At 45.9% G+C, this 26,033-nt stretch overlaps 1 protein-coding gene across 3 annotated transcripts in view; it reads right to left on the reverse strand.

Annotated features, from left to right (window-relative positions):
* The window catches only part of TBXAS1 (thromboxane A synthase 1), a 150,747-nt gene extending 126,890 nt beyond the window's left edge, over positions 1-23,857 (reverse strand). For 2 of the 3 annotated variants that reach the window (XM_059074894.2, XM_067042003.1), the window contains exon 1: positions 23,598-23,824. In XM_059074894.2, coding sequence (XP_058930877.1) covers positions 23,598-23,686 — 89 coding nt within the window. In that variant the 5' untranslated portion in view covers positions 23,687-23,824. Of the gene's footprint in view, positions 1-23,597 lie in introns of all 3 variants that reach the window. The other variant, XM_059074896.2, reaches the window with a different exon arrangement.
* Positions 23,858-26,033: the final 2,176 nt, after the last annotated feature.

The raw sequence follows: 26,033 nt of genomic DNA on the forward strand, positions 1-26,033 counted from the left end.
TCCTCTGCTAAAGACAGTTCACATAAGAAAAGTAGGATCAACGCTTGATTCTTTCCTTTTATTGTTAGTTTTCAAAATAATGAGTTGATTCCATAACATCTTACTTCGGGTACACATGCTATTTTTGTATCATTATGAACTCATCAATTTAAACATACTTGATGTGTTTTGATCCATTGCAATGGTTATTTTTTTCATCAGATTGTGCCATCTTTGGATAGTGGGAGCACGTGTAAGTTTGTTCCCGAGTACTTTTTGGGAGAACAACTTCCCCACTCTCTGAAATGACAAGTTGTTCCAGGTACATCTTGTACGTTTCTTGCCCCAGACCTGAATCAGCCATTATCCCGAGAAACTCTGTTTCCTTTTAGTGGAAAATGATATCTAGGGACCATCACAGGAAGAAGACTTTCCACTGTATTTCTTGGTAATACTTCATGATATCATGTTTGAGATTTCAGCCATGTGGATGCCTATTCAAAAACTTTAATAGATTTTGAAACTTGTGAATTGAATCCTTTGTAATTAGAATTATTTTAAATGTACTAGTGGTACATGACATAAAAGATCAATATGGTGAATCCTACCAGGAAGTTAAGGAATTGTTTCAGTAAATTAATCGTTCCCAACTGCATTCGTTTCCTACTGTTGCTCTAACAAATAACCCCACACTCGGTGGTTTAAAATAACACAATGTATTATCTTACAGTTCTGGGGGCCAAAAGTCCGGAATCAGTCTCATTAGTCTGAAGTTGAGGTGTCAGCAGGTCTGGTTCTTTCTGGAGGCCCCAGGAGAGTATCCATTTTTTGCATCCTTAGCTTATGGCCACATCACTCCAATCTCTGCTTCCGGGGATCACATCAACTCCTCTAACTCTGGCTCCTACTGCCTCCCTCTTATACGGACCCTTGTGATTACACTTAGGGTCCACCCAGGTAATTCAGGCTACTCTCCCAATCTCGAGACCCTTAATCACATCTTCAGAGTCCCTTTTGCCATATAAAGTGGCATTCGGAGGTCCTGAAGATTAGGATGTTTGGAGGCCCTTATTCAGCTACCGCACCGGCTTGTCCTGTGCATAGATGCTGACTGTATTTTGGAGTGTGCTTGAAAAGAAGTGTCTGGGGTGGAGACCATGAGGTTCTCAGGGCTTCCTGTTTAGAGAGAACTAACTGATGACCCAGCTGCAGAGGTGTGGGGAGGACGCCTGCCCAGAGCACTGCAAGGCACTCGGCCTCTGCCTCAGGCACCACCGATCCGGGCTTCGGACCACTTAAAGGGGGGGCCCTACCACCTAAACGGCAGACAAATAAGCATCTTACAGAAAAGCCTACACTTTAGTATATGTGCTGCCGAAGCGAGCACAAGCCTACACTTTAAAAACAATCATGTCACCCCATTGTTGGTTACTATAATGCATAGCGTTAACTAACTTTTCCATTTTTATCCCAACTTTGCAGTCACTTGAGTCAATAAATCTCAACTGGTGTTAAGAGGTTAATCTTCTAAATTCAGTCATTTGTACTACATCTTTACAATTTTTGCCACATCTGCAAATCACCTAGGCTAGCACTTGCTTCCCACTTTCCTTTAAATAAACTTAAATAAAAGGAAACTTTATGTCATGACCATAAATGGAAACCATTACCACTTCCATAAGGAAAAACTAACAGTAAAAATAAACACTTTACAATGGGAAATTTTAAAGCCCGGGAAATCTCTAGAACGATCTCACTGGCCACCCACGGATGGTCCAGAAGGGCACTTCCAGGAAGACGGGGCTCTCGAGGCTGGTCCAAATAGGCCACATTTTAAAATGTGCTCTGTCTAGGTTGCCGTGGCTCAGCTCGTAGTCTAACACCACGGCCAGAGAACGATGAAGGAAACTCAGTCCTTTTTCAGGGTACACGTGGAGAATTAGTTCTAATGAACCTTGTTGTCCTGTATTTCATTTCTCAGAACCTAAGAGAGCTGGTCTGCATTTGACATTGGATTTATTCCAAACTACGATGGCAGTTTACCCTCACGAAGGGGAATAGTCCTGGGAATGACATCCTTCATCATTGTTAGGGCTAATGGTAACCGACATGTTACAAGTGACATGTTACAAGAATCATCAGGTGGACACGCGTGTCTCCTACAAGCCAGGCATGTGCTGGGCGCCAGGGAAGCTGCAGGAACATGGCACGTACAGCCTAGTAGACCTGACACACGTTCAATGGCTAATGCCAAGCAGTCAATTAAGCATTTACATTATGATCCTTGCAGCAAAGAAGCGTCATGTGTCAGAGGATGTGCCAGCTGAAATGTGTTTTGATCACTTAAGAGCACTTCCTCTGTCCAACTATTGGATGGTACATATTTGTTGAACTGGAAAAAAATGGCAAATGGTCCTTATGTTTATTATTCTCCCCCAAGGCTAGTTTTCAAAACACAGGGACCTCCAAGGCAGGCCCATTTCCAAAAGTCCATTAAACCGAAGGTAAAGGTGTGAAAGCTGGCACAGTAAAGAAGAACCGTGTCACCCATGGCCGGTGAAGGTGCTGGAAGAGACTGCTTTGAGGGGGTGGTGTCCCAGGAGGCCCCTGAGAAGACCAAGCTCTGGGTGTTCCTGTGGAGGAAGCGCTGCCTTCCAGCGCCCAGCCCGACCCAAGAAAACCAGCTGACACCTTCTAGGACCCAAGGCAGCGAGTGGCGCAGGAGACGCAAGAGGGAGGGGATATGGGGATATATGTACACGTATAGCTGATGCACTTTGATATACAGCAGAAACTAACACACCATTGTAAAGCAACTATACTTCAATAAAGATGTTTTTAAAAAAAAAAGGGAAAAAAAAGGGAGGGGACCTCAGCCCCTCCTCTGCCTTAGTTCCCCATTTCTCTCCCACTTCTCACAGAAGGATTCTGGAAGCCGCCTTGCCCTTTCGTGCCAGTGAGAATTAAAGGAGAAGCATGATGAAGTTAGCACAGAAAGGAGTTTCACAATACAAATACACATGCAACTCATCTTTCTATTTTAAAAATAGAGCAGTTGAACTATGTGACAAGACCAGTTAGGTATCTGATATTTATGAAACACTTCTGGATTTTTTTTTTTTAAGTATTGGTTATTTGACTGAATTTAACTAGACTGAGTTCCCCCTTCCCCCCCACAAGAAAAACCGATGACATACATAAATGCAGCAAAAAATCTTCCCCCAAACCTCTCTTCTAGGTGGGGAGAGGAAAACAAAAGAGTCATAGCTTAGTGCATTAAAAACTATATTTACATTGGGATTGACATATATACACTATTGATACTACGTATAAAATAGATAACTAATGAGAACCTACTGTATAGCACAGGGAACTCTACTCAGTGCTCTGTGGTGAACTGAATGGGAAGGAAATCCAAAAAGCAGGGGATATATGTATACGTATAGCTGATTCACTTTGCCGTACAGTAGAAATTAACACAACGTTGTAAAGCAACTACACTCCAATAAAAATTAATGAGAAAAAAAATTTTATAGTAAATATTTTTAAAATAAAATATATTTTAATTTATTATAATATATTTAAATTTATAAATTGAATTTTATGTTTATATATTTTAAAATGAAAACCTGCCTCTTTTCTTTAGGCCTTGAATTCCTCACGTGTCAGGCGACTGTCAGCTCGGACGTAGCATCCTACAGAAGCCCCTGCCTCACTCCACTCGTCCCAGAAACTGGAGGATTTGGCTCTTGTGAGCGAAAAAGCAAGCCAAAGAATTTTTTACCAACTCCCTTCAAGCAAGAATTTTGCTTCTGTGAACGCTTCTGTGTTCCCCCAACGCTGAGTCCTGTAGCCCTGCCCGGGAGAACGAGGTTCTCATCGGAGAACCACGGGCAACTTCTGGGTTCCAGAGACTCAAGTCACCCAAGATGCACTTTTGCGGAGGTGGAAAAAGAACTAGGTCGTCCCAGATCAGCAGGAACATCGCGGCGAGACAATTTAAAAGACTCGCACTCCTCCTTGACAGGTAAGGGTCCAGGCCAGAGCCTGGGTTCCTTTCTATCTCTTCATCTGCCAATTCATAGACTGGGCCTCACTGGTAATCGCGCTCTCAGGGTAATGGCTTGTTTAAGTCATTGACGATGTTTGCTCTCACCGGGGAATCTTAGCACATCAAAAGATGTTGAGAAAGCCAAAACTCACCTAGAGTCTGAGTTAATCACTTTGTCAAGCATAACAAAGGCTGTCTCGCTTTGCTAATAATCCCAAATGAGGTAGCAACCCTCAGTTAAATAAGGAAACGATGGTGTCTTTAATTAATGTTTTAAAGAGCTCTGACTCGCTTTTTCGCTCCCTTTATTTTTATGAGAATGTCGGAAATGTGTGCAGAGCTGGTATCTTCTAAACTTCTCAAGTGCAGGAAGGGCGGGAGATTTTCACTGAAAGTTCATGGGAAGGGATCTGAGGGCTTTAGCGGAGCACAAGGTCAGTGTGCGTGGCTGTGCCCAGCTCCGAGGAAGTTCATCCCGGTGTGTGCCCCCACGTGAGCCCTAGTACTTCCCCCTGCTCCGGGCTTGGCCCCCGAACACCGCCCTCCTTCCCCCGCATCGCCGCCTCAGCCTTTCTGGACAGCACCTCAGAACGCAGCTGCTTGGGGGTCAGATGTGTCTTACCCTTTGTACGGTACCCACACTCTCCCAGCTGTCTCATAAGGCTCTTCCCAGGCGGCTGAAGCTTGGCCAGCCTCCCGACAGGCCCCTCACCGGCTTGCGTCCTCCTCCCTCGCCTCCCAGAGCCCCAGGCCAGATCACGCAGGCAGCTCAGAGCCCTGGGGCCTGCGTGTCCAGAATGTTAGGCTGGGCTTGGTGGTGTGTCGGTCTGAGCCCAGCTGCACAGTCTTTAAAAGGACTTAGACAGCCTTAAGGCCACTTGGAAAGCCAATGAGTAGATGGGGGGATGGGGTCTGGAAGTGGCTCATCTCAGGTCAGCGATACTTAGAGAGCGTGGGTACCGTACAAAGGGTAAGACACGTCTGACCCCCAGAGACTGCATCCTATGGAAAACAAATGGGCCGTGGGGAGGTTTCCCTTGGACCTGGGGAAGCCCTGGTTACTGCCTTCCGTGTACTTCTTATCTTACCTAATAACTCCCCATGGCTTCTAAACTGTGCCATTTTTGACTCTTCTCATCGAACCTCATCTGCAATCAATCACCATGTACTGTCAATTCTATCTTCAAACCACTTCTCTAGTGAGTTCTCCTTACTTCTGACCGGCACTGCCCTATTTCAGGCCATCATTGTCTGTCCCTTGGGCATGGACTCAATAGAGTCCTGAATTGACCTCCCAATCTCCAGTTTCTTCCCCCATCCCCCAATCGGCCATCCATGCTAGTGCCAGAAGAATCTTGCTAACACGCACGCCTGATCATGACGTGGACCGGTTCAGAATGCTTCACCGGCTACCTGTCACTTTTAGACCAACGCTAAACTCCTTTATTTGGTGCATAAGACCTTTGATGATCTGGCCCCAGCCCAACCCCTCAGCCTCACTCTGTCCTCAAGCAGTCTTTCATGACTTGGACATTGCTAGTTACGCCGACTTGTTTCACCCTTCCAGGCTCTTACCTGTGCTCTTCTCCAGGGCCAGGATTAAGGTGACACAAGAGAGGCATCTAGGATGCAAAATTTAAGGAGGCACTCACTCCCAGGGATGTGCAGGTGCTGACCCTGCTCCTGCACGACCCCGAGGGTGAGTGCCTCCTTAAATCTTGTGTCCCAGGTGCCTGCTTACCTCACCCTGCTCCCAGCGCACTCTTCTCTGCCTGGTGTACCCAGCCTTTTTCTCTGCCTGGCAAGTCCTGAATTCAAGTCTCTGCTTGAGGGATGCCTCCTCCAGGAGCCCACCCAAGAGTATCCTGGGCACACAGAGACATTCTCCTTGGCCACCGGCTCCCTCATGGTAGAGGGATTGCAGACAAAGAACAGGAGAACTTGGTGTATTGTTTGTAGGAATATAATCCTGCCTAAGCTCTTTATTTACTGTACCTGGTTCTGTGTCCATCATGTGGGCTTAGTCATCTGTAGTTAATCCTTTTGTTTTTGTGAAGTCCTTAAAGAACCCTTTAGATGTTGTGAAAGAGAGCCATCTGCCTTGAGTGAACCCCCAAAGACAATTACCTTTGAGCCCAGAGAGGGCAGAGGGGGCTACTTTTGCCTCTATATCCTGCATAATAATAGCGAACAGTTACAGACTATTTCCCAGGGGCCAGGAGCTGTTCTAAGTGCTTCACACATTAACTCATTTATTCTTCTCCACACTCTGTGTGGGAGGTGCTATTATGATCATCTTCCTTTTGCAGATGGGAAAACTGAGGCTCAGAGAGATTAAGTCACTCGCCCAAGGCTGTACAGCTAGTAAGTAGAGGAGCTGACATTCAAACCCAGGCTGTCTGGCTCTGAGTCTGTGCCCTTAGCTAGTAGCCTCTGTGTCTCTTGTTTTACATTTGCAGAGCAGCAAATGGCCTAGAACTTGACCAGTCTGCAAGACAGGGGAGGTGGGCAGCTTTGCTCACTTCTGTGGAGTAAGGACTCTGATGCCTCTGTGAAAAGACAGGTGCCATTCACAGGACTCTATTATGCCCTGGGATCAAATAGCTGGTCCCATTTCCCACTGAGTCAGCGGGGCCCCAAGACTTGAAACAAGGACAGGTCAATTTAAAGGGGCGACCTGGCCTGTGCGAAAAATAAAGGAACTGTTTTTTCGCCTGTTGAGTTTCAATATCCCTGAGTAGCCACGGGTAGGTAAGGAGCATTAGGTACTTGTACTAGGTGCACCGAATGACTCTAAGTTCTTTTATAACTAGCCTAGTAAGCACTCAGAAAATATTTGCCAGTTGGATTTGACGTACATCTTCATAAACCCAGCCAATATTTCCAACTTTCTATTGCACTGTGACCTGCCCAATAGCCTGGAACAGGCCTAGGAAATCCCATTCTGCCTTCCAGCTTGGCAGATGACTTAAAGAATTTAGGCAATCAGAATAACAAAAGAATATTGTGAGTGTGTCAAAAATTATAATCCCATCGCATCGCATTTGGTTTGTTACTGTAATCCCCATATCTTTGTGTTGACCTAATTCTTGGCAGATTCACTCATTGGCCTTTGATGACCTCATAGCTACAGCGATCAACTGAAGGTCCAACTGGAAACTGTGTAAAACAAGGTCAAAAGGTGATACTCCAGTCTAAGGTCACCAAGATCTCAGTGCCTTTTGCTCAGTGATGTGGTTGGTTGTGGCTCTCGTCCGCCCTGGGCTCTGGACCAGATGTGCAGACCCACAGAACCTGCCTGACCATCTGCATGTCTGGCCCATCTGGGTTTGGCCTCTTGCCTGCCTCCTGTGTTTTATAATGTCTCCCATTACAGTCCCTGGTCCCAGTCCTGGCTCATCCTGGCCATTCCTATCTCATCGCCTGTATTGGTTATCTAGTGCTGTGTAACAAATTACCCCCAATGCCTAAGTGGCTTTAAACAACAAACATTTGTCATCTCACATGGTTTTCAAGGGTCAGGAATCTGGGAGGGTGTTTCCTGGGAGGTTTGGGGGTTAGGGTTTCTCATGAGGATACTGTCAAGCTGTTAAATGAGGCTGCAGTGATCTAAAGCTTGCCTGGGCTTAGAGAATCACATTCATGCCCACTTATGTAGCTGTTGGCGGGCTTTACCATGTGGGCCCTCTGTAGGGCTGCTCAACATGGCATCTGGCTTCCCCCTAAACAAGCAACCCAAGGCGGAGAGAGAGCCCAAGATGGAAGCCTCAGACTTTCATAACCTAATCTTAAAAGTGATATACAGTCACCTCTGCTGTTTTCTGTTGGTCACCCGAATGACTCTGGAATAGTGCAGGAGGGGACTAAATAAGCAAAGGTGTGAATACTAGGGGACAAGGATCATTAGGCGCCATCTTGGAGGCTGGCTACCACATCACCTATGCCCCAGCATGAACAAATTTGATTAAAGTACATCCTTCTTCCAAAGTTTCACCTTGGGTTTTTCCAGATGGTTACTAAAACTTATGACGTCTATAAGCTGTTTCCTCCTATGATGAGATGTACTTATGCCATTCTTCATTCCATAAAGTTGTTTTTAGTGCTTACTCTGTGCCAGATGCCATGGTACATCCCCAAGGGAATCGATATCTACTTGACTTTTACTGGAAAAATGAAATCAGGGAAACTTAAAACTGAGGTGGAAACCCCATGGCTGATAATAGCAGCTAACATTTATTAAGCATGTGCTATGGGCCAGGCATTGTACCAAACACTTTCTAAACATGGTGGCCTTTAATCTCCACTAACATCCTTGTTATGTCCATTATACAGATGGGGAAACTGAGACGTAGAGACCAGCCCCAGTGTCTGACACACTGGTCAGTGGCCAGCCCGCAGCCCAGGCCTGGCCTCTCTGACTGAACGGCCTGAGCCTCTAGCCAGGCCTCCGACTGGTCTGTTCTGGCTCAGCAAGGCTGAGTAGGGGAAGGAGACTGCAGTCATCTTCTAGGGCTGCTGCAACAGTACCCCAAACTGGGAGCTTACAACAACAGAAATTTACTCTCTCATAATTCTGGAGGCCGGAAGTCTGATATCAAGATGTCAGCCAGGCCAAGCTCACGCTGAGGCTCCAAGGGAAGACCCTCCCTTGCTCTTCCTAGCTTCTGGCGTTTGCCAGCAATTCTTGGAGTTCCTGTGAAGATACATCATTCCAGTCTCGGCCTCCATCCTCACATGATGTTCTCCTTGTGTGTCTGTGTCTTCACAACATCTTCACTCTGTGTGTCTCTGTGTCCAAATTCCCTCTTATAAGGACATCAGTCCTGGATTAGGACTCACTCTAATTCAGCATGAACTTAACTTGGTTGCCCCTAAAAACACACTATTTCCAATTAAGGCCACATTCGGAGGTGCCAAGTAACCATGAATTTGGGGGTGGGAGGACACTACTTAACGCAGTGCAAAGACCATCAGAGCTGTCACCAGCCATGGGAAAGGCCAACACCTGGGTATGTGGATGGGGACAGGTCTTCCTGTCCACCCTGTGGTCAGAGGAGGCAACATGGAAAGAAACTGACTCTAATGAAAGAAAAGGCTAATTCAAATACATTTTTCCTTGGCTCACTTTGAGTGCTGGGCTTTGGGTTTGTTTGTTTGTGGGGATTTTTGTATATTGGGGTGTATATTTTGGGGTATTTATTATTAGTATGCTAACGAATCTATATTTTAGTTGTTTCAGTCAGCACATTCTTTTTGTAGCAAGAAAGGAAATGAAAGTTGATGGCTGATTTTGGATTGCAAGAGCATGTCGCTGCCGAGATTCACCAGCAACTTCCTAGAGGAGAATGTACAAAAGCGTATGACAGGGAGGGCCGTGGAAGTGAGATAAAAATCTCTTTTTATCTTTCAGCGCTCAAGTTCAGTTCACTGTGTCTAACAGGCCTTGTGATGCTGGCACACACCCTTTCTCCTTTCAGCCACTAGCCAGCACCAAGGGGTAGTTTCTGGAAGGGCAAGTAACGATCCTAAAACATATTTTTCCTTTAATAACTCAGTAGGGGCCCAGCACCCATGAGAATATTTATAGTAATTCTGGAGCAATTTATGTTTTCAGCCATAGCCATGTCTTGGTATAACGGCGTACATAAATGTATTGCCAAGTATAGAACAATGAACTTGTCCCAAACGATACAGCTCACAGTCTATAACGATATCCTCTGCTTGTTATATTTCAGGGTATGGTGAACACTCTAGGCTCTCCGCTTTCAGGCTTCCTCTGGTCTTTCTGGACTTCAGAAATGTTTTCCCTCAACCCTGCTTTTCCAGACTAGAATTGAGTCCTTTATGTGGTAGCTGCTCTCTTCCCTACCCCATCTCTGAATCAATATTTACTCTTCTCAGGGTACGTTGTAGCTCCATCATTGGTCACGTCCTGATCTCTACCGCTTATTCCGCTAGATATTCTTGGGTTCATCCCCACGCTCAGCCCAGGTCCAAGCTGAGCCCCTACACTGAGCTCCCAGCCCTGCTGTAGCCCTCTTGGAGCTAGTTCCTCACTTCACAGCCAAGACCCACTGTGACTCACCATCTCGGTGTCTCAGCTGGCAAACCTCCCATCAATGTTCTTTTCTCAGAGATCATTGTTGTCATTTATGATAAAAATCCTAACTTCCATTAGCTTTACGTTTTTGTTTTGTTTGCTCTTTGTTTGTTTTTGTCTTTGTTTCCTCTTTTGTTTTGTCTAGTCACTCACGGCCTCTTTCTCTTTTGTCAGAGATCACAACCCACATGTGCGATCGATCTTCAAGCATGTGGTAGATTGAATCATTCCCCCCAACTCTTGATGCCCTCCCTTTATCAAAAGTCTACATCATCAGCCTTTGTTCTATGACTTTGAAGTACCTCCCACTACAGTGGAGTCTTCTTCCCCAACCCATTAATGTTAGGCTTGGGCATGTGGCTTGCTTTAACCAAAGGAGTATAGGCAAAAGTGACATCAAGCCACTTTAAGGCTGAGCCCTCAAGAGACATGGCTTATTTCCTGTCGCATTTCTGGCATCCCTGTGATCTATCAGGAGCAGAACTTTCCTGAAGTATCCTCTTCAGCCCGCGCCCCGTCACAAGCCCAGGTGGAGCAGGTCTGAACCCCACCCAAGCCTGGAACAGAACTACCCCAGCCACCACACAGGCCATGAGAACAATAAATGTTGTTTGCTGGTGAGTTTGGGGTAGTTTATTACACAGTGTTATCTCAGCAGTAGCTGACTGATACAGGGCAATTCACTTCTCTAGACCTTCGCTTCCTTAACTGTAAAATGAGGTCAGTGGACTATATTCGAGGTGCTCAGCCTTTTCTCTACCCCTACACAATTGAGGTCCCTGCCGTAAACCCAACAGTAAGAGACTAAGCATATCAGAGTCCAATACTGCAAAGCACCCGAGAAAGAGAAGGATTGGGAAATGTGAATTCTGGTCAGCAACCAGGGACTTACTGGTGGCTTTGGAGAGAGTTGTTTCGGTGGGCAACGGAGCAGAAGCCCCCCCGTAGGGCTGAGGGTAATGGGAAGTGAGAAAGCGAGCACGCGTGGGGTCTTGATTGGGAAGGGAAGGATGAGATGCAGTCGTGGCGGAGGTGGAGCGCGTAGTCAGAGAAAAGGTGGCTGTTGGCCGGCTGGCTCACTTGTATGTTTTAAGACGGGAGAGAACTGAACCTGCACAGAAGCGCTTACAGTGTCATAATAAAGGGATAACGAAGTCAGGGGCTTGGACAAGAGTGTGCGGGAAACCAGAGGTCTGGTCTGTGAGAGGGGATAGAGTGAGAACTTACCAGGATTTAGTTACTGATTTGCTCTGCATCGTTGACACTTCCAGTTCTCAAACCCAAGGGCAAGGCAAGTGTCAAGCAGTGAAACAAAGGCTATTCTCCTTTCCCAGTCACTTCTAAACCTGCTGCATTCTGGCGTCTATTCTTACCACCTCCAACATCACCTAAGACTTCTTAGTTGCTAAATCCAATAGGTATTTCTTAAACCCCATCTTACTTGTTCACGATCTTGGTATAAGCCCAAGATCCTTCAAAATGAGGCCACGTGTTTGACATATGGCCCTCTTCACTGTTCACTTCAGTGCAGTCCTGGAGATCCTGTGAGAATTCCAAACGGTATTTTAAAACAATAAGATAAAAACCACGATCTACCTACCTAGCACCTATGCGATTATCGTGGAGTACAAACCTGCAGTTAATAATGGGGTGACAATAGCTAACGTTACTGAACATTAACCGTGCCCAGCACCGCCCAGAGTCTGCTCATGTAATCCTTCCAGCACGCTGTGAGGTGAGCACTGTTATTATCCCCACTTAAAACTGGGTGAACTGAGGCACAGCGACCTTAAAAACTTCAAAGGCAGCCAAGAGTGCAGTGGTTTTAGTGTGTTTTTTAAAGGCAGTGTTGAGGAACTAACGTCGGCTAACGTGCTTGGGAATAGTTTACTTTCTTAAATGGGTTCACCAGTCACCTCTGCACTCAGATTTTGTTTCGCAAGCCTTCCCTCTTAAACCGTGCAGAGATGAACTTCAACCCACAGCCCAGTCTTGCCTGAATTATAAAGATGAAATCTTTTATTGAGACCCAGAGTTCAATTCGGTGAAATTTTGTTTTATAACACGTAGGGGTGGCAGCTGGCTGCAGTGCTATGCATCCAGAAATAAATGCAAATTCTCTATGAGGATATTCATAGCAGCAAAGAACAGCTAACATGAATCTGTGTCTTTATATGCCAAGCGTGTGCCACACGAAATCCTATACACTGTCCCTCTTAATTCAGCTTCGGTCAACAAATAATCGAATGCCTCTTACCCGAAAGAAATGGACAGGCACAGTGCTAGCCGCTTAAGGGGAAAGCTGAGTAAGACCCAGTCCCGCTCACCTTCTAATGGGGGAGCCAGGGAAGTGGTACGAGAGAGAGAGAGAAGGTACCGGGTGTGGTAGGGCCAAGACCACAGCAGATGCAGGGCTCTCACCGGAATGAAGGGGCAAAGAGCACCCCAGGAGAGGGAAGGAAATTGAGGGCCAACAGCACGGCCTGGGGGAGGAGCTGTGAGCACTGGAGAGCAAGGAACGTGCCAGGTGAGGAGGTGACCACGCAGAAGTGGATGAGACCAGGTCAGAGAGGGCCTCCCGCGCCAGCCGGGGAGGCCAGTTCCCCAGGCAGGGAGGACCCCGGGAGGGTTGAGATTAACCCGGCGGTGAGATTCTGGTGTGTTCTTCTGGCTGCAGAGTTGGAGGACACATCTGAGGGGCACAAGACACGGGGTGGGGAAACCAGCTGGGTGTCTCTTTCCAGCCAAGGGATGCTCTTGAAACCCCGAACTACAGGAGTAGAAGAGCACAAAGAGGGGAAGGAAGGATTCAGGCGCCGCTTAGGAAACAAGGCTGGGCTAACTGTGAGGGGTGAGGGGGAGCTGGCCTGGGGGGCTGGGTGGAAAAGATGCCGTATGCTGAGAGCCAGGGACTGTCAGCCCTCTCTTATCAGTGAGGAAACTGACAAGGATGGAGTGACTTGCCCAAGGTCCCCCAGTGGAAGAAGTGTATCTGCCCTCGACTGGAAAGGTCTTGCTGATTTCCACAGTGCCGTATTTCTCTTAAGAATTTCCCAATGATCTCCTTCTATCCTCCCTCACATCGCGAGACGATGCTACCTATTTTGTTCACTCTCTGTGTACAGACAGGGTTGAAACCGTTAAATGTATAACTGACTGCTTTACGATGCTCACAGCCTGGGCTTCCCGGATGCCTATTGATTTGCAAAGATAGGAAGGGGGTACGTGAGATTTTTTTTTTTTTTTTTTTTTTTAATTTTTGGCTGCCTTGGGTCTTCGTGGCTGTGCGCGGACTTTCTCTAGTTGCGGCGAGCGGGGGCTACTCTTCGTTGCAGTGTGTGGGCTTCTCATTGCGGTGGCTTCTCTTGTTGCGGAGCACGGGCTCTAGGTGCATGGGCTTCAGTAGTGGCGGCGCACGGGCTCAGTCGTTGTGGCTCGCAGGCTCTAGAGCGCAGGCTCAGTAGTTGTGGCGCAGGGGCTTAGGTGCTCCGTGGCACGTGGGATCTTCCCGGAGCAGGGCTCGAACCCATGTCCCCTGCATTGGCGGGCGGATTCTTAACCACTGCGCCACCAGGGAAGTCCCAATGAGATATTTTCGACATCGTAAAGAGCCTAAATGTAAATCGTGCCTTTATTGACAATAAGATTGTGCAGGTTAACTAAAATGTCAAATTTCTTTGCTTCGGAGGAGAATTAGAACGCGGTACACTAATGCTGGTTCTCTCATTGATCACTGTTCTCATTGGCAGAGCTTCCATCGGCTTGTCTTTGAATAATTAAAATGGGGAAATAAATCATTCATTACTTAAATATGCATCGTTGTTTGGACAATAGAACACAGGACCTACGGGGAAATAATATAAACAGTAGATGTTGGTGAAGAGTTTAGATAGCGGTGCTTTGAATGGTGGGGATTAGCGGTTAATAAAACAGTGAAGAAGGAAGTATTTGCCCTTTGAAGCCTCTGCTGGGGGCTGGATGCCTCCCCTTCCCTACACTGTGGTCAGGACACCCCACTGACACACCAAGTGTTCTGTGCTCCCCACATGCCTAAAGTTCTAAACGGCTGTGTCCTGCATTCTACCCCATGCCTTCCTTTTGCATCAGAGCCTTGCTCTTTGATTTCTAATGTGACAGTTACCTTATGTATCTGAGTTCATGGGCATGTGATCCGTAGCCCACCAGTGAAGCAGAACCAGCACATAGCCTAGAAAGCCTTCAGCGTTCAATGAGGGTATGAACTAAGAAGGAATTTATTTACTCTTTCAATGACCTGCGTGCAAAGCATTCTGCCAGACGTTGAGAACATGGTGGCACTAGTGTGCCAGTCAGAGGGAGACTGGCTCGCACGCACACGTGACGGCAGTCGTTTGGAAGCAGCGCCATGATTGTGATCATGAGCGTTTACTGAGCAGCTACTATGCACAAGGCACTCACCGTCTTAAGATTCAGCAGCCCCTGCCCTCAGGGCCTTATCATCAGGCTAGGAAATAGGACACAGGCATGAACAATAGAATAGTACAGTGAGAGCCAAGAGACAGCAGGCACTGCTGGAGTTCAAAGGAGGCCAGGCTCTTGAGGGCTGGCCTGGCTAAGGAGACGTTCAGGAAGAGCAACGTTTGGAGGGGTGGGTGGGGTTTCATTTAAACAGAGAGGGGAGGGCATTCAGGCAGCAGGGACTGTGATGTGCAGGTAGAGTGTGGAGAGAAGGGGCGGAGGAAGGAGACTCGGGGAGGATTTCAGTGCACCTTCCAGCTCAGAGGCAGCTGCTGGGTTTGGTGCCCGGAGCTGGCTCTCTCCGGGGCGTTCTGGGCAGGGCTTGGGAAATGGGGTTTTGGTTGAAGCCACTCTTGGTAGAGGTTGGCCCTGCTGTCATTCTCTGACACCATTTTCCCAGAAACCTTTGAGCAAAAAAAGCCATCTGTTTCTGGGACCATATTCAGGAATTTCCAGCTGCTGAGGCGAACCCTAAGAAACACACCTTCGCAAGGCCATCCAGAGGTTTAGGATGGTCCCGCAGGGTAGCCTGGTGCAAAGACACCTGAGACGGCGGGGGTCCTGGGGTCTCCCCACTCAGCTGATGCTCCTCCCCTCCCCCACTCCCAGGACATTGTGCAGCATCACAGATTTCTGGCAAACCAGGGACAAGGTGGCGCTTAATAATTAAAGCGCCAATCCACAGCAGCGTGAGACCTGCCCCCTGTCCCTGCCCTCCCCAAAGTCTCACCCCCTTGTTGAAACAAGTCCTTGCCGTGCTGTTCAGGTTCCCAAAGATGAGGCCCTTGCCCTCAGTGGCAGGTGACAGCCTATATGGTAGGTTGTTCTCATGGTATTCAGGAGTGGAGGGGAGGGTCCATTCAGTGGCTTTATTTCTGGAAGAACCACTGTCCTCCCAGGAGAGTGGCACCAAGCATTGACTCAAGCAGCTCAGTAAGGCACCGACATAAATCCGATGGTCTGCTTTGTTTATAGAATTAATGAGATTCTTCTTTCATCTCTGACCAAAGAGTCGATGCTACCAATTCCACAAGCCTGAATTCCTTACAAGATAAGAAGAGGTATAACCATAAGGGTTAAGATCATTGCTGTTGTTTTCTTTAAAACAAAGCGAAACTAAACTAAGAGCAACTCATAGGCGCAATGAGTGTGGCCTGACAGAATCCCCCGGCTTCCAGAAATGCCTCATAAACTTCTCAGTAAAGAACAAGTTTTATTGTTTTATAATCAGATTTTGTTTTGGATTAAAAATAATATTACCCTGTCTAATCACCTAGCTGCCAAAATTTGGGCTGTTGTTAAAAAATCAATCCGTTCTCAACAAAGGCGATGATTTGTTGCCTTGAGGGCGGTCAAAAAACCGCATTCACACACCAAGGACCGTTCCCAAAGAAAAGTGCTAAGAATGTGTTTTCTGATATGGCATATCTGCAGTAAGGGTATAGCCTATGAGGAAACTGCCTTTGAAGGTCATAAAATTCATTTGGCTGTATAAGTTCTGGTGTGTATGCTAAAATAATCAGTCACCTTACTTTATAATCACAACTCGTACTCTCGTTCTGGAAAATCAATAAAGTGAGAAGAAGGCTGGGGATATTGTGTATAGCTATTTAAAAGAGAGAAAACCAAAAATAATATTCTGTGAAAATGGTCCTCAAGGAAACACAGACCTAGTTTTCATAAGCGGGCTCAATTTTATCTCCAGGCTCATCACTGAATTATTAAACTGAAGTACCTATCATATCCTAGACAAAAGCACAAAAAATAAAAAGGGCAAATGGCATTCATCCTTCTCTACATGCTCTGGGGCACTGGAAATTATCCACGGCCTTTAAAATGTATTTCTAAAATGCATCTATTATTCACACTCTGAATGGTCTGTTCCACCAAATGTTACAAACCCCAATGTTGCCTTCACCTGTGATACTTGCCCACCTAAAATGTCCACCCTCCTCTTCTCTGCTAATCCTTCCCTGCATTTCAAGACCTAGACCAAGACCTTTCTGCTTTCCAAAGCCACCTGTGACTGGCTGGAGACCCAGAAAGGCTGAAGGATTGGGGCTGAAAGGCTAGAAGCAAGAATCATGCATGAAGCTGAAAGGCCCCCCAAAGCCACTTCTGGAGAGTTTTTCCCGGCTCCTGGGACAATCAGCACCATAGGAACTGCCACTGAGGAAGAGTAGGGGGCCCAGGCAGGAGAGGGAGCAGTCACTAGTGGACCCATTGGGTCTTATCTGACTTCTTTTTCACCACCACCAGCAGCAGCTGCATTCAGCACAGACCAGCCCAAGCAAGACCACCAACAGATGAAGCAGTCATGGAGTAAATCTAGAAGGTACTGGGTGGCCTTTCATTTTGTTCAGTGTTTCCTTTGTTGTGCAGAATATTTTAGTTTGATGCAGTCCCACTGACTTATTTGTGCCTTTGTTGCCTGTGCTTTTAGTGTCGAAAACACCAAAACATTGTTGCCAAGATCAGTGTCGTGGGGTTTTGCTCTACGTTTTCTTCTAGGAGTTTTACAGTTTCAGGTCTTACATTTAAGTTGTTAATCCAATTTGAGTTTTTTGTTTGTTTATGGTATAAGATAAGGGTCCAGTTTCATTATTTTACATATGATTATCTAGTTTTCCCAACATCATTTATTGAAGAGACTATCCTTTCCCCATTGTGTATTTTTGAATCCTTTGTCAAAAATTAATTGACCGTTTGTTTCTGGATGTTTTATTCTGTTCCGTTGATCTATGTGTCTGTTTTTATTCCAGAACCATACTGTTTTGACTAATATAGCTTTGTAATATAGTTTGAAATCAGGAATTGTGATGGGGAATTTCCTGGCTGTCCAGTGGTTAGGACTCTGTCCTTCCACTGCAGGGGTGCACAGGTTTGATCCCTGGTCAGGAACTAATATCCCACAAGCTGCGCAGCCCCCCCCCAAAAAAAAAGGAATTGTGATGCCTCCAAATTTCTTCTTCTTTCTCAAGATTGCTTCGAATATTCAGAGTCTTTGGTGGATCCATACAAATTTTAGGATTTTTTTCTATTTCTGTGGAAAATGCCATTGGAATTTTGATAGGGGTTGCATTGACTCTGTAGATCACTTTGGGTAGTATGAACATTTTAACAATATTAATTCTTCCCATGCATAAACACGGGATATCTTTCCATATATTTTGCAACCTTTTCCGTTTTTTTCATCAGTGTTGTATAATTTTCAGTGTGTAGATCTTTCACCTCCTTAGTTAAATTTATCCTTAAGTAGTTTATTCTCTTTGATGCTATTGTAAATGGGATTGATTTCTTTTTCAGATAGTTTGTTGTTAGTATGTAGGAATACAACTGGTTTTTTTTTAACATCGTTATTTGAGTATAACTGTTTTACAATAGTGTGTTAGCTTCTCCTTTACAACAAAGTGAATCAGCCATACATATACATATGTTCCCATATCTCCTCCCTCTCATGTCACCCTCCCTCCCACCCTCCCTATCCCACCCCTCCAGGCGGTCACAAAGCACAGAGGTGAACTCCCTGTGCTATGCTGCATCCTCCCACTAGCCATCTAACTTACATTTGGCGGTGTGTATATGTCCCTGCCACTCTCTCACATCGTCACAGCTTACCCTTCCCACAACTGATTTTTTATGTTGATTTTCTATCCTGCAACTTTAATGAATTCATTAATTAGTTCTAACAGGTTTTTTGTGAGTCTTTAGGATTTTGCATATATAAGATCTTATGCTCTGCAAACAGAGGTAGTTTTACTTCTTCCTTTCCCATTTGGATGCCCATTATTTCCTTTTCTTGTCTAATTGCTCTGGCTAGGACTTCTGGCATTATGCTGAATAAAAGCAACAGAGTGAGCATTCTTGTCTTGTTACTGATCTTAGAGAGAAAACTTTCAGCTTCTCACTGTTGATTATGGTGTTAGCTGTGAGTTTGTCATATACTATGGCCTTTATCATGTTGAGGTACATTCCTTCTCTACCTGGTTTGTTGAGAGTGTTTATCATGAAAGGAAGTTGAATTTTGTCAAATGCTTTTTCTGCATGTATTGAGATAATTATATGATTTTTTATCCTTCATTCTGTTAATGTGGTGTATCATGTTTATTGATTTGTATATGTTGAACCATCTTGCATCCCAGAGAGCAGTGGTTTCTTTTATATATGGCCTGTGATTAGATGTAGGTCTAGAATTAGAATCCAGTTTTTCCACATGTAAAGCAAGCTCTCTGAGAAAGAAACTTCCAAGTACGGGGATGGACTTTTTCATTGTAGTCTTAAGTTAATCACCATTCACAATTTAATTTAACCTGGTCTTAGAATGAGACTAGATCAGAACACTAACTTACCCTGATTCCTATTTTAATGTCCATTAGATTTATACCTCTGGGTCTCGGTCTCCTGAGATTTAAATGCAGTTTGGCATTGAAAGCCCTTCCACCTTCCCAAGACAACTCTTCTCAGTTTCCACCATATTTATATATTTAACTGCTTTGACTGTTTAGTTACTTAATGCAACAACCACGGTTTACTTTTCTCATTGCTTCATCAGCCAAGAAGCTCCCCGAGTACTCCAAACTCCCCTGTACATTCCACTTTGCTGTAGAAATAGTTAGCTTACAGTCTCAAGGCCTCCATGCCCAAAGCATAAAACTGCTTTCCTCTTCAGCACTAGAGAGGAGCAATTCCCTGTTCTTTTTAGTAAAATTTCTCTTTTTTTGCTCAATAATTGATATTCATTTAAAAAAAGAATATGGAAGATACCGAAAGACTAAAGGAAGAAAAAAAAATCACCCATAATCCCACCACTGGAAGAAAACCACTATTAATATCGGGGCTATTTCTTTATATTCTTTCTCTCTTTTTTTTTTTTCTGGGTACATGAATTTTTTAATTGAAATATAATTCACATGTCATAAAATTCATCCTTTTATTAAAGCATGTGACTCAGTGGTTTTAGTACATTCACAGAGCTGTGCAACCATCAACATCGTCTAATTTCAGAACATCTTCATCAGCCCCAAAAGAACTCCATACCTATCAGCAGCCACTCCCTTCTCCCCTCCTCCAGCCCCTGACAACCACTCATCTACTTTCTGTCTGTATGGATGGGGCAAAAGCATTTGTACATAATTATATAGGGAGTCCTTATACTCTTTCTTAATAGAGAAACCCTAATCTTACCAAAAGCTGCCAGTTCGTAGGTACGCTTGAAAGTTTAAATACACTATACTTAAGATTGCCTCTACCACTATTCAATTCACACAACTTATTTCTTGTACATCAAATCTCTTCCGGAAGTCAGCATTTCCAACGATTTTTTTTTTTTTTCGGTACGCGGGCCTCTCACTGTTGTAGCCTCTCCCGTTGCGGAGCACAGGCTCCGGACGCGCAGGCTCAGCGGCCACGGCTCACGGGCCCAGCTGCTCCGCGGCACGTGGGATCTTCCCAGACCGGGGCACGAACCCGCGTCCCCTGCATCGGCAGGCGGACTCTCAACCACTGCGCCACCAGGGAAGCCCAGGAAAAATGAGTTTTAGAAATGTTTTGTCACGAGTTTAGATCACCTTCGCATGTGCTTCATGTGCTTCTAGCTAATGTATTCTACATACCAGCTCATCTCCAGCCCCAGTGGAACAGCCCTGATCTCCTCTGACCCCAGTGCACACGGCTCAGCCTCATAACTGTCAATTTAAGTGACTGTCATCAAAAAATTGTGTCCAATGCCGTTTGGGGAAAGCTATCAAAATATACTATGCCTATGTTATATTCTCTTTTTAGATGAAATTGACTCTTTTGTCTTCTTTCTAAATTCACACAACACTTAATAATTAAGAAGTGTTTATTAAGTACATGCCATGGTCTTGCTGTACAAAGTGAGTGGAGATTCAAAAACACTGCACTTGTAACAATTAGAAACGTGGACACCAAGTCGGTCCAAACTGAAAACACGATAGGCTCACAGGGAAAGGGTGATGCATGTGGGCAGAAGAATTAGATTTGTATTGAGCTGTGACGCCTAAGAGAAGAACCAGCAAGAAAATAGCAGCGGATGGGAATTCCCTGGCAGTCCAGCGGTTCACTGTCCAGGACTGGCCCGGGTTCAATCCCTGGTCGGGGCACTGAGATCCCGCAGGCTGCATGGTGCGGCCAAAGAAAAAAGAAAGAAAAATGCCAGGGGAGATTCGAGCCAACATTGATTAGGCACCAACTGTATGCGCGGGGGGGTGGGGTGGGGATGAGAGTGATGAGGAAAACAGCAGTGAGCTGCCCTTCTCAGTGTCTTGGGCAAACAGGAGAAGCAAGGGCAGAGGCACGGACGCCAGCAGCAACGTGACTGTTCACAGAACTGCCAGGCCCCCAGGTTGGGGTCAGAGCCTGGCGGATGAAGCTGCTGAAAGAGTCAGGGACCAAACCCTACGTCCCGGCTGCTGGGCTGATGAATGTGTACTTCTTCCCTTTACCCGCTTTCAACCAGATGCTAGAAGAACACCTGAGTCATGGAAAGAAGTTTCCAGAACTGCAATGAAATACAGGACCTCTGTCCTGCCTTGAAAGAGCTCCTCGGCTCGTTGAGCGGGCAAGAAGTGGTCGTCCTCCTGTTACCTTCCCAGAGTCAAGGCTCTCATTACACACTTGCCTGGTCCAATGGCAGGGGCAAGTCTTAAAGGAAAGACTAAGGAGTTTAAACGTTCAGGACAGCACCCTCCACAACATCTCCTCAGAGGCCACATGGCAGTGAGGGTCTCTCCACCCCCAGCTCTCCCGGAGCTCCCCTCTGTCTCCCACATGAACCCTGTCGAGAAAATGAAGCTGGAGGGAGGCCCTGACTCATTCAAGCTGATGTCTGTTGCTCATAGGCTACCTGGAGTCTTGCCTGGAAGAGGAGGGTTGAGAACCCAAGGATGATGACCTTGAGCTGATCAAGGGATAGACCCAGGAGCACCAGAGCCACGGCCACGGCCATGGCTGCTCCCTCCTGCTGCCTCCTTCTCTTCGGCGTTATCCTCAACAGACACCAAGCTCACCCAGAACCTCCACGTCTCCCCAACCTTGGGCATCGGATCCAGACCTCCTGTTTTCTGACCTTGTACCAGGGCCTCACGCCATGCCTGGCACACGTGAACAAATCAATCAATATTTTTGCAAGAACAAATAGAAGTCGGCCCTCACTTCCTATTCACCGTCTCTGCTTCATGCATCTCTCTCTTATCTCTGTGTCTTTGACCCAGGTTATTAGCATGGCCCCAAAACAGATTACAAATGCACAACTGCCTTGCTGAATGGTATGGTATTATTGGCCGTGACTCTGATCTACGCTGATTAGAAACACCCAGTTACAGCCAACTTATCAGTCAGGACACATGCCCCTTTCCATGACCAGAGCAACATTAATGTATGCAATTCACTCATCCATTCATCAGACATTTATCGAGGTCGTACGGTAAATCAGGCACTGAGCTGGAAATCGAGACTACGGAAATTAAAAAGACCCAATAAAGACAGAAACAGAAGTGCAGTGAAGTGTGCAATAGAAACAATAATGCTGCGAGACCACCTGGAGGCCTTAGGTTGGACACAGTTTGAGAATCACAATCAGAGCACAACTGTTGATGAGAAATTAATATTAATAAGCATATTAATGAGAAATTTTAAATATACCTGAAGCACTGAAGACTTAGTTTCCTCTGTGTTTAGGTTATATAAATGATAGTTAATGATAGTGGCTGACATCTACTGAGCACCCGCTGCGTGTCAGGCACTGCGCTAAGTGCATCTCATCTCTAAGCAGAAGCTGAGGTGGATGAATGGAGTTGGGGGGGGGGAGGGGGTACCACTTGCTCCTGGGTTTACATGTGGCTGGTTTCAAGGCAAGACAAGCCTCACTGAGAAAAGTTCAAAAGATAATGAAACCAGTTAGAAAGCAAAACAGCACCAGGACTGAAGCTGGGTTTCAGAGCCAATTTCCAAGAGGTAATTTCATCATCCTAGAACATCAGACGTGAATTCCATTTTCAGCTATGCAAATTCCAAAAGAATAATACCTCACATTTGCATAACGCTTGATGCTTTTCAAAGTGCTTTCCCAGTTATTAATCTAGAGGAGGCTTTATTACCACCAGAAACATAAATTGAAATTCTGTTCAAACTGAAGTTCTCCATTATTTTTTTCCACTTTCCCCTCAGAAACGAGAGCCACCTAAATCCAGGTGCTTTTGGTGGAGTGGGTAACTTTAATAAGTTTTACCGACAGGGTGAATATGCACAAATAGAACATATTGTGGGGCCTTCCATCCAGCCTTCTATCAAGCCAGACTTCAGAAAACCTCCTGCTGAATTAACTAAATCACGGGGGGTTACTCCCAGTTTAAATTTGAGATTCCCCCAGGGTCTCAGACTTTGCGGCCCTGCACATACTACGTTTGTTGGAATCCATTCCCTTCCATCAAATATTAGAAAATGAGGAAATTAGTTCCACCACTTTGCCCTTAAACCTACAGAAATCCCTGTCAATGACATTCTACGAAGTGGCCCATGTTGCCAGACAGCTCCTATACCTTTTTTTGTTTTTAATATCATCAGACCCAAGAGGCTGAATCTGCTGTAAATCCAACCTGGAGAGAGGATCTTAGAAAAATGAGGTGAGAAGATAGGATGGGGGTGCAAGGAGATACTCCTCCCCAAACCTTTCCAATTTGTTGCTTTTTCCATCTCTTTCAAACTTAATTATGTGTAGCGTTCTCAGCCACTGAATCACCAGTGTTTCCTGACACCTCCGTCTCGTGCATTTGAGCAAAAGATTAACCTGGCTGTTTGCTTTCAATTCTGAAGCTGTGTTAATACTCAACTCCCTCTAGATTAGAGGGAAGAAAAACACGCTCCCACATAGCCCACCCCGGCTCCAGCATGGCTCCACGGATGCTGTTCCTGACAATGTCACAGTCATTGGAACATGCTGGCTGCACTTACCACTTCAGGAGAACCAAGAGGACCACTGACAGGGCCACCATCACCACGGGGCCACTGGCTTCCAGTCTGAGGAACCCCAAGACTTCCATTGCTCCTCAGAGACCCTAGAGGGGTGGTCCTCCAGAGGAAAGAGTGGGGCTGGTCCCCCTGCAGTTACAGGAACCACGATCTGCAGATGAAAGACACAGGCAACCAAGAAAACATCACATCAAGTGGGTCCCTGAAATGTGCTCTTTCTCAGAAGTGTCTCTTATAAAGAGGAAGGAAGAGGAGGGAAAAACAAAGGGTTTCAGTGTAAGGCAATGAATCAGCAACTTTATTTTCTTGATGACTGTACAGTCAATAAACATTTACATTAACTTCAGGGAAGCCGCAGCAGAACTGGCTCCCTGTTTGCTGGGAAAGAAAATGGTTGCAACCATAGATTTCTACTGTGACAAGTAGTCCTTAAAGAAAGACTTCTCTTTTAAAAAATTAATTTGTAATTAAATGATGATATGGGTGAGGAGACTGAATGTCCCAGAAAAATTTGAGGCCAGACATCAGCCTGATGAAGAATGCTGGCTGCACTGAGGACATCCATCCCATTAAGTTCATTCGTTCCTGGGGTCCACTGACACCTGTGGGTTCAGTGGGGTCCCTGGTGACTGCCTGTTGGGACAGACTGAAGATCTTGCCTCCGGTCAGCCCTCTCATCGTGAGTTGGAGAATTTCTTAAATGTCTAATAGCATATCCATTGGCTCACGTATGGGTCCTTTGTTCTAGCTCTGAGCTTATCTGACTAAGGTAGACAGAATTATTTTTGGCTTATTAGTCAGTGTATGATACCTTTAGTAACTGGAAGGGTGTTTCAGAGAGGAAATCATTCACTCACCATGACACTCGTTTGTTTATTCACCACATACGGGGGCCAGGCTCTGTGCTGAGTTTACAGTGTTTGGAAAATAGAAGTATTAGACTCTGGAGAATTTTCTCTGGGGAGAGACAGACAGTAAACAGGTAGACAAAGAAATAAGCAATTGCAAGTTGAGAACGGTGCTGTGAAGGTTGTGAACATGGGACTGTGACTGGGAATGACTGGGGAAACCCATTAAGAGAGCGTGGGAGGAAACGTGTCCAACGAGGAAAGCTTGAAGCTGAGAATCTCAGGTGAGGAGGAGACCATCCGGTAAAGAGCCATGGGCAAAGCCTTCGGGCCAAAAAGTGTGACAAGATAAAGGCTGTAAGGTGGGAAAGAAGTCCCGGCGTTGTGGGAGCTTGAGAGAGGCCAGTGGGCCAGCTGGGGGAGCAGCTGGGGGAGATGGAGACATCGACAGAGACCAGAGAGCTCCAAGCCACGGTGAGAAGCCTGGGCTTCATCTGATGTGCAACTTAGCAGTTTAGTGTGGTCGTATTTCTTCTTCTTTTTTTAAAAAAATACGTTTATTTTATTTATTTATTTGTGGCTGCGTTGGGTCTTCGTTGCTGCGCGCGGGCTTTCTCCTGTTGCGGCGAGCGGGGGCTGCTCTTCGTTGCGGTGCGCGGGCTTCTCATTGCGGTGGCTTCTCTTGTTGCGGAGCACGGGCTCTAGGCGCACGTGCTTCAGTAGTTGTGGCACTTGGGCTCAGTAGTTGTGGCGCGCTGGCTTTGTTGCTCCGTGGCACGTGGGATCTTCCCTGACCGGGGCTTGAACCCATGTCCCCTGCACTGGCAGGCGGATTCTTAACCACTGCGCCACGAGGGGTGTTCAGTGTGGTCGTATTTCTGTTTGTTAGAGTTGTTCTGGCTCCACGTGAAGGATGGATGGAAGGAAAAGTAGGAAGGCACTTGGAAGACTATTTCGTTCATCCCGAGGTGAGGCTGCTCACACTAGAATGGGGGTGGGAGGCGGAAAGAAGAACAGGAATTTGAAATCTATTCTGGGGATTGACTCTGCAGAATTTCCTGGTGGATTAGCTGCAGAAGGGAGGGGAAGGAGGTGGCACGTCTGACCCCCCAGGTTCCTGACTTGAGGGAGCACCGTTCACTGAGATGAGGAAGGCCGGGCAAAGATGGGGTATTGTTGGGAAGATCTAAAGCTGGGTTTTGCAGAAACAGACTCACAGACATAGAGAACAGACTTGTGGTTGCCGGGGGTGAGCGGGAGAGGGATGGACTGGGAGTTTGAAGTTGTTAGATGCAAACTATTACGTATAGGATGGATAAACAACAAGGTCCTAATATATAGCACAGGGAACTGTATTCAATATCCTGTGATAAATCGTAATGGAAAAGAATACAAAAACAAAAGTGTGTGTGTGTATAACTGAGTCCCTTTGTTGTACGGCAGAGATTGGTACAACATTGTAAATCAACTACACTTCCATTTAAAAGCAAGAAAAAATCAAAAGAAGAAAAAAAAAATTGGGAAGAGTGAAAAATGTTCAACAGTAGGGACACAGTGATATTAATTATGA

The sequence above is a fragment of the Kogia breviceps genome, chromosome 9 (genome assembly GCF_026419965.1).
Source record: "Kogia breviceps isolate mKogBre1 chromosome 9, mKogBre1 haplotype 1, whole genome shotgun sequence".
In the NCBI taxonomy this organism is placed as follows: domain Eukaryota; kingdom Metazoa; phylum Chordata; class Mammalia; order Artiodactyla; family Physeteridae; genus Kogia; species Kogia breviceps.